At 37.0% G+C, this 19,341-nt stretch overlaps 1 protein-coding gene across 2 annotated transcripts in view; it reads left to right on the forward strand.

Annotated features, from left to right (window-relative positions):
• Positions 1 to 19,341, forward strand: part of LOC135224683 (zinc finger protein GLIS2-like) — an 87,587-nt gene that overhangs the window by 44,708 nt on the left and 23,538 nt on the right. Inside the window, exons 1-2 of one of the 2 annotated variants that reach the window (XM_064263939.1) lie at positions 15,779 to 15,986; positions 16,306 to 17,017. In XM_064263939.1, the coding sequence (XP_064120009.1) occupies positions 16,959 to 17,017 (59 nt within the window). In that variant the 5' untranslated portion in view covers positions 15,779 to 15,986; positions 16,306 to 16,958. Of the gene's footprint in view, positions 1 to 15,778; positions 15,987 to 16,305; positions 17,018 to 19,341 lie in introns of those variants that run through there. The other variant, XM_064263940.1, reaches the window with a different exon arrangement.

The following is a 19,341-nucleotide window of genomic DNA, read 5'->3' on the forward strand; positions in this document are numbered from 1 at the left end:
TCTGATTGGCAACCACCCTAATCAGGTTCAAGGTACCAATCGGGCACAATCAGATGATTGTGAGACAGATTCAGTGATACAAACGAATCATGCATCTGGCAACACACATCACTTGCACACAGACCTCCGTTAAACCAAACGGAAAACTAACAATTCGCGAGACATTTCAAAAGAAGACACATCTAAAGTGAGAGGGAATTGCTGTGGCCGGAGAAAGCAACAAACGAAACGTGAGGGAAACCAAAGAGAGACTGACAAACAAACAAAACAAACGAAGAGGCACAAGGAGAAGAGTCGCGTGGAGTAACAATGTATACAAGGTTAAGCATAACCAAGCTCCCAGGAGGGTAATCAGATGATGTTCCCATGCTCAACCCCTCAGGAGCTAGAGAGAGAGAGAGAGAGAGAGAGAGAGAGAGAGAGAGAGAGAGAGAGAGGAACGAACAACACCGCGAAGAATTAATGGCACGAGCTATTATCTCTTTGATTGTGTCGATCCTGTTTTGACAAAGGAAGAAGGAATGATGAGTGGAGTCAGAAGGGCACCTCCTCCTCCTCCTCCTCCTCCCCCTCCCTTCTTCTTCTTCTTCTTCTTCTTCTTATGTTGCAGTATTCTGTCGAACGGTTTCGAAACGGATGAAGGGAAATTGATGGTCATCAAGACCGTTGTCTTGATGGATCATACCATCAATAACATTATCGTCATTTTATGTACTAGTAGTACTAGTAGTTGTGGTAGTACTAGTAAGTAATGGTACTAGTAGTAATAGTAGTAATGGTACTAGTACTAGTACTAGTAGTAGTAGTAGTAGAGCCACCACAGCAGAAAGTGGGCCATAAAAACGCGATGTTCCCATCGGTGTATTATTTCCCCGGCGGTCTCAAGCGGCCCCCTGGCCAGCCCGCGCCCTCCAGGGGCGTGAGAGTCGCCACCCAGGGGGCACGGATCCCCCCCATTAGAACCCAATGCCCCCCACACCCCCCAAAAGACAATGGCATGTCCCACACCTCTGATATCACCCTATACATGCCGCCCTCACCACAATCCACTACAAGCTTTAGAGGGCTGGGTGGGTGGGTGGGCGTGCGTGGGGGGGGGGGGCGGGTTGGGAGTATCGAGTCAGGGAATGGGTGTTATGGGTTGGGGTGTTGACCAGGGGGAGGGGGGGGGGTGTTTTTTTTTTTGGGGGGGGGGGAACGAGGACCACCTCAGAAGTCATCAAACGTTTCTTGAAGGAGAAACGTTTTATTTTTTCTAAATGGAAATTCAGGGAGTGCTAGATAAAATAGTCCTGTCAGTCCGCTCTCAATATATAATATTTTATCTTTGAATAGTTTCAGAGATGTATTGTGAAAGACTACAGTAAAACAAAACATATACCACTAACTTTTATTTTATATATATATATATATATATATATATATATATATATATATATATATATATATATATATGCTATAAATATAGATATTATATTTTATTTTATATATATATAATATATATATATATATATATCATATATATATGTGTGTGTGTGTATATATATATCGAGCTACAATGTCCTTTAATATCTAATTCGCTCTACCTCGGAATTAATATATTTTCATATATGCTTAACCGAAGGGGAATTTTTTCTCGATCATAGATTTACCTGTATATATATTTTATAAGTCGGTCTTACAAGTTGTTTCCAGGTAAATAAAAACAAAGGTTCTTTAGGAGAAGAAATCTAAATTTTAATTGTAGAATCAAGAAATCTAATCATAAGTCTAAATTAGCGTTTGATCGTAGATGGTTTACTGTAGACAGCAAAATCATATTTCCAGTGTGAACTCAGAACCCGTTGACATCTAATTTAAATATCGCATTTTTCCGTTATTGTGCTATAAATCTATAGCAAGCGCTAAGTACATTTAAAAATTGGACAGTTTTCAAGTTTAGCTTTCTATCCTGTTACATTGTGAATTCTTATGCGAAAGAAAGGGACTATATAAGTATACACCTGATATATCTGGAACAAATCCCTCATCAAGTATTACCCAAAAGGGTAGTCAGAGCAGCTGCGATTGTATAAGGGACTTGCAAACATGTCATCAGTGGTTTTCTACGCGTATTTATTTAGATGAATTTCATTCGACTTTCGTAAAATATTTTAGAGAGTTGCAATAATTATGCATCTCATTTTCTATATTAAAACAAAGATGACAGCTAATATGGTTACCCAAAATACCAAACGTCATTTTCACTCTATTTTTTACTAATCTACGTCAAAATATGATCATTTACTCTCTCTCTCTCTCTCTCTCTCTCTCTCTCTCTCTCTCTCTCTCTCTCTCTCTCTCTCTCTCTCTCTCTCTCTCTCTCTTTATAAATATATATATATATATATATATATATATATATATATATATACACACACACACACACACACACATATATATATAATATATATATATATATATATATCTATATGTATATATAGATAATGAATCTTGTAACATTTCCTTAAAAAAAACTGTCATCACTAAATTTTATAGGCGGCTTTTTTAAGTTTACAAAGAAACCGTGTTGGAAATATAACCATATTAATATATATATATGAATCTTGTAAAATTTCCTTAAAAAAAACTGTTATCACTATTTATGCGGCTTTTTAGTTACAAAAGAAACCGTTGGAAATATAACCTTATTAATAACATAATCTCTTTGGAGATTGCAAAATGGTTTGTGAATTTCATAGAAAGAACAGACGCAGAGGGAGACTAAGAAGAAGACACACTCTGCCTCAAATAACTATTCTACCTGAAATACATCACACGTTTTAAGCGCAATTTCAAAAAATACATTCTACATATAATGGACGGTTCTTTAAATTCAAATGATAATTATTTTAACATAATAAATCCTTCGAATATCAATTAAGTCCCTTAAATGATAATAAATCCTTTGAATAATATTGTCTTTTAAACATTTTCCTTTAAATATTAAGTTGTTTGAGTAATAAGTCCTTAAAACAGTAATGCCCCAGAAATAATATAAGTCCTTTTGATAATAGGTCCCTTAAATAATAAATCTTTAAAAATGAGTTTTTAAAACAATGTCCTTTAAAAATGAGTTTTAAAATAAGTCCTTTAAGGAATGAGCTTTTAAAACAACAGTCCTTTAAGATAATGAGCTTTCAAAACAGTAAGTCATTTAAAAATGATTTTTTAAAACAATAAGTCCTTTAAAAATGAGCTTTTAAAAAAATAAGTCCTTTAAGGATGAGTTTTTAAAACAATAAGTGCTTTAAAGAATGTGTTTTTAAAACAACAAGACCTTTAAAAAATGAGCTTTTAGAAAAATAAGTCCTTTAAAAATGAGTTTTTAAAACAATAACTCCTTTAAAAATGAGCTTTTAAAACAGTAAGTCCTTTAAAAATGAGTTTTTAAAAACAAGAAGTCCTTTAAAAAATGAGCTTTTAAAACAATAACTCCTTTAAAAAATTGAGTCAAATTGAAAGCAGGTAGTTCCCTTTTAAAAATTTAGTTTTTAAAAACAAATAAGTCCTTTAAAAATGGGGTTTTTTAAAAAAAGGTAAAAAGAAGTCCTTTAAAACTGAACTTTTAAAAACAATTAGTTCTTTAAAATGAGCTTTTATAACAGTAAGTCCTATAAAAAATGAGTTTTTAAAACAAGAAGTCCTTTAAAAAATGAGCTTTTTAAAAACAATAATCCTTTTAAATGAGCTTTTAAAATAATAACTCCTTTAAAAATTAGCTTTTAAAACAATAAGTCATTTAAAAAATGAGCTTCTAAAAGAGTAAGTCCTTTAAAAAATTAGTTTTTAAAACAATAAGTCCTTTAAAAATAAGGTTTTAAAAAGATAAGTCCTTTAAAACTGAACTTTTAAAACAATAAGTCCTTTAAAACTGAACTTTTAAAACAATAAGTCCTTTAAAAAATGGCCTTTTAAAACAAATAAGTCATTTAATTATCAAGTCACTTTAAAAATAAGTCCGTAGGTTAAGATATGGGAATTCTACTTATATACATCCGGACACGCATCCTGTGTCTGTGGTTCCATTTAGTCTCCGAACTTTCCTGACAGAAGCATCTCTCTTCTTTCGACTCTTAATGAATGCCAAAAGAAAGGGATATTGTCACGTCCTCGTCGCTCGCTTTTTTCTAGCATTATCCGTGACGGGACAAATACCGGGGAGAACTTCAATATGCTTCACAAATGTCACCACGAAGTAAAAAGCAGCCAGATTGTGCAAAGGCAGCTCGAGAATTGAACGAGAGATAGATTTTCTTTCACTCGAATTTGGCCTTGATGCATAATTTATGCGTGATGAGTTTGTAGTCCTTATACGATGGAATTAGAGGCATTTTATGATCATTAACACGTGTGAATAAATAGATATGCATATCTTTGTGGATTTGTTACTGCAAGAGAGAGAATTCGAGTCTCTCTCTCTCTCTCTCTCTCTCTCTCTCTCTCTCTCTCTCTCTCTCTCTCTCTCTCTCTCTCTCAGGTTTTCCTCCTGCTACACCTTTCAAATCTTTCTACTGTAAATTTCCGTTTCAGCGCTGAATGGCCACATAGGCCACCCAGCGCTTGTCCTTTGGCTTAATTTCCAGCCTCGAATTAGGCAGATTGCATAAGTACAGATATATGCATAGTATGCTAGTAAGTTTCAGAAAAAATTATGCATAAGGTCCTTTAACAGGTAAATTAATTTGCAAACAGAAACTGGCTAAATCGCAAATACATTGAATAGATAATGACTCGAACTTCTCGATGCTTTTTTAAAAAGATTTTTAGGAAAGAAGTACAGATGGTCATCGCCTATTTGAGATGTAAGTGGCGGTCATTTAAAACGTGTCTAATGGCCTAGGAAACATATCTGTCAGAGCTGGTTGGATCATTCTAGTGTAAGCCTTAGAAGAAGCTATGCTTGTCATACCAGACAACTGTAATACCAACATTTAGCGTTGGAGCATGAATAAATAAAAAATCCATAATAAAAAAACCAATCTTCAAACCCATAATTTAAAGAAACAATTGTCATCAGAAAGGACCCAAAGTATTAAGATTTACAAATGACGAAGAAGAAAAAGAAGTATAATGTTGTAGATCCTCAGCCAGACAGTAATATGCATGTGAGTGTGAATGCGCGTTTATGACACTGTAGTCTAAGTAGATTATTAAATGCACAGACACTCGAGGAGATTTATAGGAGATAAAGCAAAGATTATCAGGCTCAGAAGTATTTGTTTCGAAGGTCTCCTTATCGTTGTCATGCTGGACAGCCTGCCATTAACATCAGAACTTAATATTAATCTGGAACGAGTCAAAATATTATTCAAATTATTCATTTCAAGTCACGGCTTAAAGAAAGATAATACAACTTTCAGTCATAAGTAAGTTTCATCTGTCAACGGACTTTTGAGGAAGTACCAGGATTATGAACTTCGTCAATATCACATTTTTGCTACTGCTTTACATGTCGCACATACTGACCTGTTTATCACATTTGCTCTATTCATCAGTTTTATCTTGAAATACTTCATCTTCAACACGTTCTCTGTAGTAATCTGCCCCACAGAAGGGCCATATCTCTGAATAATTTCGGGAGAAAAATTTTTTATTTTATTATCAATATCAAAAAGCGACTTTGCCAGTAATTGGAAGAAGTTTGGAATCAATCGTTTGCGCCATAGCCTTTATAGCTTATGGTACTGCAGTGTTTTATGTCGATACTATAAAAAAAACTTGCAAAATGTATTTGAAATATCCTTTAAAGGTTAAAGTAAGATAGCTTTTAGCATCTACATTAGTTTCAGTAGTTTCTCGGAGCGCTCTGTTTTTTGAATAGGAAGGTTAACGAGAAAAGCTTTAATTACTTTGGCAACAAAAAGCAATAGAAAAATAAAATAGAGGGTAGCAGAAGTAGTAATAGTAATATTTGTGGCTAAGAATGCACGCATAACTTAGAAATAGTGAAACATGCTGGTATAGTTGCAATGATATCCGAAACTTATTACAATTTCAGTCCACGAAGAGATAGAGAGATCGGCTCCATTTTGGCTCGGTCCTTCAAAAGATAATAAATAAATAAATAGATTGATTAGTTAATAAAGAATAATATAAACAATTGATTCACTATTTATGATGTAAATAAACCATGGAGACGTTAGATGAAGCAGGATTCGTTAGGCACAGTGGACGTATGAGATTAAAAAAAAACTTGTACTTTTTCGTTGGATATTTCTGGTAGAAACCTTACTTTCGTTCTCTCTTTTTACCGTGCTTGGGTTCGAATCCCACTAGCGTAAGAAATTCTTTATTCACATCCGCATCCAAATTCTAGTCTTGCCATGGTTACTTTAACCAAAAGCGTAAGGAAAAGAAGAATTCGAGAAGTTAAGAAATCTCGTTGATATTAAATACACGCTGTGTACCAGCGCTCTCTCGCGCACACACACCAACACACGCACACACACACACACACACACACACATATATATATATATATATATATATATATATATATATATATATATATATATATATATATATTTAGTTTCCAGGTTTCTGTTGTTAAATAGTTGCGCACCTGTCTAATGTTTATTGTAAATGAGTTAATTTAAATATACATAGATACTAATATATATATATATATATATATATATATATATATATATATATATATATATTATATAATGTTTGTTTGTTCAAAAGGACAAAGCCTCAAGGGAATTTACTTGACAAGGCAACGCAAAAAAAATAATCATAATTTTCTCTTTCATTTCACGAAAGATAAAAATTCGTTACTAACAGCGCTATGTAAAAAATATAAGGAGCAGAAATTATCATGAAACTACATCTTAAATATATATATATATTATATATATATATATATATATATATATATATATATATATATATATACATGATTAAAGTAGAATTAAACCGAAATTATATAGATAAAATAAATCAAGATAAATTAGAAATATTGAGAACAAGGAACGCGGCACTTTGGAATCATGACTGAAGTATTTAAATCTTTTTTCAATTCAGTTTTCTTTCATAAGATATCAAGTTCATTGCGCTTATAAGGGTTTTCGTCTTGTGATGTTTAAACACTCAGTTGATTACGGCAGCATCTTAACGGTAATTAAAACCTTGTAAGGGTCGAGTTACCTACCATCCGTCAAAAATGTTTCGGATTAAAAAAGTAAGAAATATAAATAGTGATCTTCATGAGGTAAAATACTTCCAGCCAAAGTGTCTCTTGTATAAATACAATTGTTATGAGCACCGACCTCAAATTTGATTGTCAGAAATTGCTATTGAAGGCAGAATGTAATAGGCTAACTGTAGTTGTCCAACTAGTAACTTAAGCTTTTTTTTCTTTTTGTATTCTCATTATTTCAGCATCTGTCCGTGAGAGCGTTTTCGTGGGTTGTTTCAAGGATGCGTAATCTGGTTAGCTGCCTTAATGATGGAGACCAAAACAAGAAATCATAATAAAATCCTTCCCGAAAATGAATCAAAGATCAAAATCGTAATCGGCAAAGAAGAGAGAAAACTGATGACCTCAGTTAGACGCGCAGGAAAATAATCATTGTCCAATGCTTTTGGTCTGATGTCCTCTTATCTTGCTAGAAAATGTGATTTTCAATATGAAATGGATTGGAACTGGGACAGTTGAAATTAAATTGAGATAGGATTATATGTCTGAGTCTCAGCGTCCGAAGTATATATAGGCTTACTATTAATGCATTAAAGATTTTGAAGCGATACTTGAGCGTTTTAGGAAAATCTACCCGAAGGCTTCTTTGAAGAAGATATTGAAGACATTCACATTCGGCGACAGTCAAACCAGCGAGACGAGACTAGCGATATTTTCAGAATATATTCAAACGAACGACTGTCTTTTTAGACCTGAGACCGTCTCAAGACGCTGCTCTGCCGCATTGCCCAGCAAACCTCAGGGAGTGAGTAGCACTTGGCCAGAGTCAGAGCGATGTTTAAATCCACCTTTTTTTTTATTCTTTTTTTTATCATCTTATCCCCCGCAGTACCAGAGGCAGGTGGACAGGCACAAATAGAGAATGGGTCTGTATTTATAAGGGAATTCCCATTAAGGCCCCAGTCGATACTCCTAATCGATTTCCCTTAGTATTATAATCATTAGGGACATTATTTTCACCGCCATTATTATCTGATGGAGACAAACGGAGTGTCGTTGTTTTATGACGATGCCACAAATGGAAGTCGGGGGGAGGAGGTAGACTGGAGGAGGGATGTACCCCCTTGGGTATGGGGGAAGAGGGGGAGGAGGAGGAGGAGGAGGAGGCGATAAGGACAATTTGTTATTGTGGGGAGGGGGGGTGGCGGGTGTCTGTGGGGGTGGTTGGGGAAAGGGTTGGTCGTGGGGTTGCGAAATGAAGAAGAAGAAGAAGAAGAGAGAGAGAAGAGGAAGAAGAAGAGAGAGAGAGAGGGAGAGAGAAGGGACATCCACCATCGAAATGAAATGGTAGCTATAGGCTGTCGTTATATACCTGTTACGGGGAAAGAGAGCGTGTGCAGGTAATGATTACGAATGGGATGCATGCAAGAAAGTTGCGATGGTAACAATCCCGGTCACATCAGGATAAGGAAGGAAGGGAGGAGTTTAGATAAAGGGAATGAATTCATAAAGACTTGAAAGTTCAACAAAGCGACATATTTAATTTTCCTTGTAATACTCACTTGTCTACTGTCTGAAGACTAGTGAGTATTACAAGGAAAATTAAATATGTCCCAAGAATAGGATGAGTAATGATGATGATGGTAATAAGAAGAGAGAGAGAGAGAGAGAGAAATATGTCCCAACAATTAAATGAATAATATGATAATAATATAATAAGAGAGAGAGACAGAGAGAGAAGAAATATGTTCCCACAATTTAATGAATAATAATGATAGTAATATAATGAGAGAGAGAGAGAGAGAGAGAGAGAGAGAGAGAGAGAAATATGTCCCAACGAATAAAATTAATAATAATAAGAAGAAGAAGAGAGGAGGAGAGAGAGAGAGAGAGAGCGAGAGAGAGAGAGAGCGAGAGAGAGAGAGAAATATTTCCCAGCGATAAAATTAATTATAATAATAAGAAGAGAGAGAGAGAGAGAGAGAGAGAGAGAGAGAAATGTCCCAACAATTAAATGAATAATAATGATAATAATAAGAAGACGAGGACAGAAGAGAAGAGAGATATGTCCCAACAATAAAATGAATAATAATAATAAGAATATAGAGAGAGAGAGAGAGAGATGAGGCATGTGGCAGCCAGCTGGGTATGTTACGGCTGGCAAAAATTAAAAATAAGTCATGGCTGGAAGGCAATATTTGTGCCCTGTCAGGAGACAGTTGGTGAATCGAACACCAACTGGGAAGACACAAAGCTGGATTTTTCATCTCTCCTCTGCTTTCCCGCAAAAGTTTCCTTATCTTTCGACTTTTCGCGCCTGCGCTTTGTAACATTATCTCTCTCTCTCTCTCTCTCTCTCTCTCTCTCTCTCTCTTACAAAATACCTTTAGTTCGACACTGATTTGCAAGGTCGGAATCGGTATCAACTTATATGACCTCACTTGTTGGCCGAGTCGATAATGTCACTGAAGTCCCGATTTCTCCCCAGTCCGTGGGCGCTGGTTCGAACCTACGAGAGGACGGAATTATTATCGACTACAAGATTCCCCTTCGGTTAACATATATGAAAATATAATAATTCCCAGGTATAGAGCGAATTGGGCTATTAAAAGGACGTTTGTAGCTTTATGCATAATATATATATATAATATATATATATTATATATATATAATATATATTATATATATTATGTATGTATGTATATATATATATACACATGGAGAACGAGAGAGAGAGAGAGAGAGAGAAAGAAAGAGAGAGAGAGAGAACGGCATGACCACCGTCACTGTAGCTTTTAACAGTTTCTAGCTCTTCATTATAGGGCCATCAAATAGCAAAGGAAAACAGGGACTCAGGCTCCGTGGTCGCTTCAGTAGCAGCCTTAGAATTGATACGATAACCCTGGACACCGGCAGTCAAGAAACTAATCACTACAATCAAATGAAAGACAGAAGCAATCTGAGCTACTTACCTATAATGAAAAACACTATCCTCGCGAGAAATAATCACAGGAAGCCACCGTCGGGGATGCCAGCCATTACCATCTTGAACGCGACGGCCGCCACCCCTATTTGCAACTTGGCCGTCGGTAATTAAAGGATTAGAAATGTGCATTATCAGCATATGAAGGAGATGGGCTGGGGGTGTTACGCGCGTTAGCGAGTAGTAGCCAGCAGCCCGTCTCGATCGCTTCGGAATTGGACTCGCGTCGTGCGTGTGTAACGCTCGGTGGAAGGTCGAAGAATAAACGTCGGCATTACGGATGACGTTTGTGTTCTGTGCCAAAGGACGTCAGGGGGAGGTAGGGGGTTTTTGACTTCAAGTCTTAATTGTGACATAGCCGTCATTTCAGAAAAAATAGGACACCTCTAATGGTATCCCGATTTTAAAGGGAAAACCGTCACTTCAGAAAGCTTGCTACAAAAACCCATTGGCTTAACCCAGGATTTGACTGATGAGGTCTGTGCTTTAAAGTTAGGCCCATTAGTAAATTGTCGATAAATATTTTTAACAATTAAATCAAATAATTATTTTATAATTTAAGATAGACTTTTGTTTCATGAAAGCGTCAGTGTTTTTAAGTTTTTTTTTATTTTTTTTTATTGTTTGCCGAAGAAACGAGAGGTTTAGGATAAGCCAAAAGTTATAGGGACAGTACTCTCTCTCTCTCTCTCTCTCTCTCTCTCTCTCTCTCTCTCTCTCTCTCAAAGAAAAGGTAATTTTTTTTTTGCTTCTAAATCCACTACCCAAATACAAGGCTGAAATTCAGTAACCCACATTGAAAACATAATTACGAATTGAAAAGTTTTAGATGATTCAGAAATAAGATTGACTTTCCTCTCTCTCTCTCTCTCTCTCTCTCTCTCTCTCTCTCTCTCTCTCTCTCTCTCTCTCTTTCAAAAGTGGATCAAGACTAGAGGCAAGTAATTATAGGCCTGTGAGTCTAACATCACATATTATGAAAGTGTACGAAAGGGCAATGAAGAAAAATATTATGAAACATTTAATAAAAAATAATTTGTTTAATATAGGGCAACATGGTTTTGTACCCGGAAAAAGTACACAAACCCAACTGGTTAGTCCACCGTGAGAACATATACAAAAATATGAAAAGCGGAAATGAAACAGATGTGGTTTATCTAGACTTTGCAAAAGCTTTTGACAAGGTAGATCATAATATACTAGCGAAGAAAATTAGAAAACATAATATAGTGGATAAAGTAGGAAGATGGTTAAAAGAATTTTTACACAACAGAAAACAGATAGTTATTGCAAACGATGAGAAATCGGATGAAGCTAAGGTAATATCGGGTGTGCCACAAGGTACGGTGTTAGCTGCATTACTATTTGTTATTATGATTGCAGACATAGACAGTAATGTTAAGGACTCGGTAGTGAGTAGTTTCGCCGATAACACAAGAATAAGTAGAGAAATTACTTGTGATGAAGATAGGAACACGCTACAAAGAGACCTTTACAGAGTATATGATTGGGCAGAGGTAAATAGGATGGTATTTAACTCTGATAAATTTGAATCAATAAATTATGGAGACAGAGAAGGAAAGCTATATGCACATAGGGGACCTAATAATGAGACAATCACAAACAAGGAAGCAGTTAAAGACCTTGGTGTGATGTTGTATAGGAACATGTTATGCAATGATCAAATAGCAATTCTATTGGTAAAATATAAAGCAAAAATGGGAATGTTGTTACGGCACTTCAAAACAAGAAAAGCTGAACACATGATTATGCTTTATAAGACATATGTTCGTAGTCAACTTGAATATTGCAATATGATATGGTACCCACACTATCAAAAGGATATTGCACAAATAGAGAGTGTACAAAGATCCTTTACAGCTAGAATAGAAGAAGTTAAGGATCTTGACTACTGGGAAAGACTACAATCCTTAAAATTATATAGTCCAGAAAGGAGAAGAGAACGCTACATGATAATTCAGGCATGGAAACAGATAGAAGAAATTGCCGAAAACATTATGTAGCTAAAAATATCAGAAAGAGCAAGCAGAGGTAGACTAATAGTGGGGCCAAAAAAATAAAATACAGGAAAAAAAATAAGGAAAGCACACAGGACATTAATCCACTAAGCACCAGCATCGACAATGCAGCGTCTATTCAGTGCGTTGCCAGCTCATCTGAGGAATATATCAGGAGTGAGCGTAGATGTTTGAGAATAAGCTCGACAAATATCTAAGGTGCATCCCAGACCATCCAAGATTGGAAGATGCAAAATATACCGGAAGATGCACTAGCAACTCTCTGGTAGACATTAGAGGTGCCTCACACTGAGGGACTTGGGGCAACCCGACCAAGATGTAAGGCTCTGTAAGGCTCTCTCTCTCTCAAAGAAAAGGGACTCGCCTGCTCTAACATGAGGCTAAAATTCATTACCACAGATTGAAAAGGAATATATGAATTAAAAACTCACAGATGATTAGGAAGTAATATTAACTTGCCTCGTTACCCTCATATCATGCTTTCTCATGTAAATATATTTTGAACGACATAGATTATCGTGCTGCAAAATGTTCACTGCCCCCTTAAAAAAAAAAGGAAATAAATAAATAAAAAATGCAAATAAAAGAGACAAACTGAGACTTGTCATCTTGCAAACCTTGTTTAAATCATGAAGGAAGGAGGGAAAATACATATTGGAATAATTTAAACATTCTTTATTTGGTCATTCTAAATGATGAAAGTGGAATAGAATATATATATATATATAATATATATATATAATATATATTATAATATATATTATATAATATATTATTAATATAACTTAATAGATACATGCAATAAACACTCATATAATATATATATATATATATATATATATCTATATATATAATATATATATATATTTATATATGTATTTATTATATATACCTCTCGCTGAAAGCCTTGAATCCAAAAGAGAAGCAACCGAAGAAGAACCTTCTCCACCCTTGGTGGAATTCGAAGCCATGTACAACAGAAAAAGGTTCATTCCATAGGATGGTGAATTAGGGTATAACCTCTCACTGAGTACCTGGTGGGAGGTTCGAATCCCCCTTAAGGCAAAGCGAAGTTGCTTCATTTATTCCCCTCAAGGATTCAAGGCATACAGTGATAAGCATATCAAAACTTACTTAAGGAATTCACAATTCAGGAGGTTTAATGTGATCATTATATTAACAATTATACAAATATATGTGTAATGAATTTTTATCACATCACCGTGATTCATATACATGCATCATGCTACAAATGTCCTTTAATATCCAATTCGCTCTACCTCGGAATTAATATATTCTCATATATGTTAACCGAAGGGGAATTTTTTATTTGATGATAATTTCGTCCTCTCGTAGGTTGTTGGCCGAGTCGATAACTCACTGAAGCCCTGATGTCTCCTCTGTCTGCTGGCCATTGGTTCGAACCCACGAAAGGACGAAATTATCAACTAAAAATTTCCCTTCGGGTAGCATATATGAAAATATATTAATTCCAAGGTAGAGTGAATTGGATATCAAAGAACATTTGTAGCTTAATGCATATATATATATATATATATATATATATATATATATATAATATATATATATATATATATATATATATATATATATATATATATATATATATATATATATATGTGTGTGTGTGTGTGTTGTGTGTGTGTGTGTCTGTGTGAGAGAGAGAGAGATAGAGAGAGAGAGATTCCCACATAGAAATAAAAGGATATACCAAGGCTTTCGTATCTTATTCTAAAGTCATCTTCAGGGTACTAAAATCTGCTTACTAGGATACAAGATATCAAGATACCCTTGAAACACCGAAACCTGGAAGTTTAACGAACTTCCATCAGGAGGACTTGAACCGCTGGATGACCAGGTAAACAACCAATCGAAGTCTCTCCTCCGAAGAGAATTTCCCTAGAGCCATCGCGCCGGTTGTCGAGGCATCGCTAGGCCGGTTCAAGCATGCCTCCTCATCTGTCTGTGAAAACTGAGGTGTGGTGCCCTCCGACGCAGACTTCTTTTAGTCTCGTAAGTCATCAGTCTGATTCCAGCGCGCTTGTCAAGCGTACAGCAAAGTAAAGCAAAGCAATCACCGAGGGCTATGAGCAAGAATGTCGACCGGCGATGCGCACGAATGCCAGGTGGCACTCGGAGACGAGAGATTGGTATGTCACCTGCATCGCCCGTGGCACTTTCTGCATTACCCTTAGATAGTGAACTAAAGAGTATACTCTTTAAAAGTTCTTTTACCTGCTGCCTTGTGTCTATTGAGGAGAGGGGGAGGTATAGCCGTGCGGTTGGGGAGAGAGGTGGAGGAGGAGGTGGTGGTGGTGGGGGTGAGGGGAAGGGGGAAGAAGCCCAAGAGGTGGGCGAGGTATAGGGCCATCATCTCCCCCCAAATGCCACCCACCCACCTTAGTCCGTCCCGCGATCCGCCTTACAGGTATCTGCGGAGCTTGCAATTGGCTGCCAATGCCGAGTGGGTGGGACTTAGGGAGCAAGACCATGTGGGTGGGCCTTTTCTCTGTTTGAGTAGGGCGTGGTGAGTAGACTTTGGCAAAGGAAGGTAATACCAGGGATCACAGGAAAGTTGGGAGACAGGTTAAGGAAAGCCCAAGAACTCTGCCCGGGAAAGAGAGAGAGAGAGAGAGAGAGAGAGAGAGAGAGAGATTCGCCCATCAATCATTAGTACCTCAGGTTCGTTTGAACTTGATTGGGACGGACCCTCTTTGTTTGCTTTGCTTTTCTTTTTCTTTTTTTTTCGCCTTCGCTTTTCGTGAAACTTGTGCGCGCGTCGCTTTGTCGTTATTTTGGTATTTCTTACTCAAAATGTCGATCATTGCTCTGTAAATGGAAAATTATTAACCTTTATATTTTTATGACACTGAAAATTATTCTTTTTTGTAGTTACATTCCGACTTATGAATCTCCTTGTAGGCTTCAGTGCTCGAATATACATTAATATTACTCGGGCAACAATGATTGTCTCTTGGATAAGCCAAGGAAATATGGTCATTGAGCGCGAAGGATAAAGAAAACAATAAAAAAAAAAAAAAAGGGGGGGGGGGGGGGCCGATTTACTGCGGCAACGAAAGACATCAAAACGCACCGGAAGACTCAAAGCGTCTGGCCCGAACGGGAGATGAGCGGAAAAAATGAGAAATACGGGAAAGATGAAAAAACGAAGATAAAAACGAATCCAATTCGTGCTCTCGTAAGACGAAAGGGACCTGATGCTCGTTCAGAGTCAATAGCTGTCTGAAGATATGATGGGGTATGGTTCTGTCTGTCTGTGCGTGCCTGTGTGTGTGTGTGTGCGTACGTTCGTGTGTATGCGGGCACATGTGTGCCACCCTCTCCCAGCCCCCTTCGTTTAAGAAAAAATAAAATATTAAAAAAACGAGCGCACCTCTCCGTGGGCATTGGTAGATAGGTAGGTGGATAGAGTGTCATAAGGCGTGGGGATGGTGGGAGGAGGGGGTGGGTGTGGCAAGAGAGAGAGAGAGAGAGAGAGAGAGAGAGAGAGAGAGAGAGAAGTCGCGGTAGGGGGCGTGGAACTTAGCCATCTCCAAAGAAATCGTCAGTCCATGGGCAGCAGTCGGTCACGCTGCACGCGCCTTATACTCCGTCCCACTCCGCCTCGCGCCTCCTCTGACTGGCTCGCTCCGAGGTGCTGCTTGAGAAAGAGAGAGAGAGACATCGCTTCCGAGTCGTTCTTGATGTGCACCATACCCCAATTGTCCATTGTATTTGTGGATATCTGGACGGCAGCTCTGTTAGTATACTTCATCTGGATTGACTGTAGAGTTTTGTTGATTTTTTCCCTGGTTACTTTTTCAAGGTCAATTGGTTTTGATCTCATGATTGTCACTTAGTATTGGTTTTATCAATGACATTTCTCAGAGTTATTAACCATGAACAATGGTACCTAACTGACCCGTTCTCCGTGCAGATAGCATTGATTTCAAGTAATTATCTTGACTGGTTGCCCACAAGATTGTCGTTGTTAAAAAGCTACTTGGCCATCGTTTTTTTTTTTATATGTAAACAGAACTTAAATGTGTCAAAGAAACTAAAGTTGCTAATATTTGCAGGTATTCACAAGAGGGGACTAACAATCTGCCCGTCCGCGAGAGGAGATCTGACAGTTGGCTGACAGTCGTTCTAGATGAAAACTCTGATTAAGTGACTTATCTAATCAGCTGTCAAAGATACATCGCCGAGAGCGTCTACACTTTTCCCTTCATGTGAATCTCAGTGTTCATGTGTCCACCTCCAGCTCCCTAAGTCAATCTGGAAGAAGATCGACAGCAGTGTGACAATCAATCAAAACACCATAAATATACTTCCGAAATATTGGCAGTTCCTTTTTGATGTTTCTGTGACCAGTGTGATGCTAAATTAAGTAACCAGTGTGCTTCTGCAACGCTCATTGACGCTACATAATAAAAACGTAAAAGGAAAACAAAAAGTTGGGTAGCTATCTATAACACCTGCGGACGAAGGAAAGGAAAACAAACTTAAACAAATAAAAAAAAAGTTGTGAAGTGTCAAGACACACGTGCCTTCTCCGAAGCTTCGGAACGTCGTCGACGAACATTACGACGCTTAGTTGAGATCATAAAATATATCCGTGTCTTTTCCTCGCTTTGTGGTGGTGCCTCGTGCTTAGTCTCTCTTTTTTTTCCCACGAGCTACGATCTCCTCCAAGACGACCACTTTCGCCCCTGCACTGCCTCTGCCAGCAATGACTCCGGATTGTCCGATGTCACCGGGGGAACAGGACACGCCGGACCTCACATGCAAGTAAGTCTGTTGTTGTGTCTCGTTCGTCCAAAAGGGCGTCGCGACAGTTCGAAGGGATTACGACGCTCTCTAGGTCACCCTCGAAGCTTTGAGTATAAGCAGTCGACACCTGACAGTTATCTCTATCTAAACTTGTATAAACTATGCATTTCAGTGCGTTCCGAATTGTGGATACTGGATAAGCTGTGAATCCCCAGAGGCTGCATAAGGTAAAAAGGATTGCAGTTGGAGTTTTCAGGTAGTCCGGACTAACAAAAAGGAAAAAAAATTTAAAACCGACCTAACTGGTCAGGGACATGACCACGCCACTGAGATTTTCGGAGATCCCTCTCAGGAACTACCTGTTCTTTTAAAACACATCTGATGGAATCAGATCCTGTTGGCCCGGCAAAAGAATTTTTGTTTGGTAATTATTGTGTAAATCCTGCGTTTCTTGACTTGGTAAACAGCAACACCATCCAAACGGAAAGAGTTTTGACAGCTTCTAATAAATAAGGATTATTTGACTCGCTTTGGAATGTGAGTAATTTGTGTTTGGGGTCCGTGCAACACTTTTTGTACCATGACTGGTATGAATGAATTATGTGACTGTAATTTGTATGTAATGTGAAACCCCCTTCCCCCCTCCGTTTTTAGATAGGTGGCCTAGGAACCACAGCGCTCAGAGAATAAAAAAAATGACAACCATAAATATGGCTTTCTCTCAGAGAAAGAGAAAGAGGAAAGGGTAGGGAATAAAAATAGAATAAAAGTTGAATGACACTGATAAGTAGGTACGTGAGGTTGATTATATCAATGCAAATGTGGATTATCCATGATAGGAGGAGGTTCTGGTGCATAACTTTACAAGTGGCCTGGTTACCTGAATTGTCAATGCCCTAATGAGTTTCCTCTCTTACAATATACATTTGCAATTATATATATATATATATATATATATATATATATATATAAAATATATGCGTGTGTATTATATATATATATATATATATATATATATATATATATATATAAAATTGCAAATGCATATTGTAAGAGAGGAAACTCATTAGGGCATTGACAATTCAGGTAACCAGGCCACTTGTAAAGTTATGCACCAGAACCTCCTCCTATCATGGATAATCCACATTTGCATTGATATAATCAACCTCACGTACCTACTTATATATATATATATAATATATATATATATATATATATATATATATATATATATATATATAGATGTGTGTGTGTGTGTGTGTGTGTATGTGTGAGTGTGTTTTTTAGTGTTTGGTTTTTTGTAAAGGCGTTATCAGTGAATGTGTATTAGGGTTGTTAGAACAAATGTCTTATCACTAGATCTTTTGAAATGTTAGTTCGTAGTCACTGGTTTTTTTTATATACCTTATTACATACTGTATGCAAGAAAAAAGTAATTTTTAATTATGTTATTTTTTTAATATAATGCAAATGCATCGATCTGTTATACATTTCACACAAAATAACGATGGCATTTATGGCGTTATGTCAGCAGACAAATAAGGTCCTTCCTTGTGTAAACTTGCTTATAAATTAACACACGAATACATTAATCTATTTATATAAAAAACCTCGAAATATTGCTTACATTAACGGACCAATGAGGGCCTGCGTGTTGAGAAAAACCGCTTTCAAAATGAAGAAAATCAGAATTGAATTAAAACCCACAATTTTATCCATTTTGGGAAGTCATGACTTCTTGTGATTCCTTAATTATGAGTGACCATATCCTCTGATAGAACCGAAAAACATTAAAGTTACCATTATCCTTAGAGTACTCTGATAGAACCCAAAAACTTTTGAATGCTTGTTGCGAGTCGGTGGGGTCATCTGATATGGATTTTATTAGTGTAGGAACCGTGTCTATTTCTGTCTCTCAGTAACTACTCTCACAGATGCGTTGCTAGGAAAACTTATTCTGTTAAAACTTATCTTTTATAATTTATTGTCGAGGTGACGAAAATATTTTCCCTTTATAATTACTAAAGCTAGTCTGATAGCATCCTTCCATAATCTAAAGTCATGTAGAACAGGAAGAAGTGATGAGGCTATCACAAATTTTGGAGGTGGTGACATCCAGTTCAAAATGGTGTTTCATGGTGGTAACCTTCCCAAGTCGTTCTAGGACAGATAGGATGAAATAAGGAATGAGGGTGCATGACACAATTACCAAGAAGGAATCTCAGTCCTGCGACGCGCTCGGGTTATCTCCGATCCGAAGCGGACTTGTGGATTTGAAATTCTTCGTCACACGGGGACCTGAAGTGATTCAATAGTCAAATCACACTGATTTGGCCTTCAGG

The sequence above is a fragment of the Macrobrachium nipponense genome, chromosome 12, assembly GCF_015104395.2.
Source record: "Macrobrachium nipponense isolate FS-2020 chromosome 12, ASM1510439v2, whole genome shotgun sequence".
NCBI lineage: Eukaryota > Metazoa > Arthropoda > Malacostraca > Decapoda > Palaemonidae > Macrobrachium > Macrobrachium nipponense.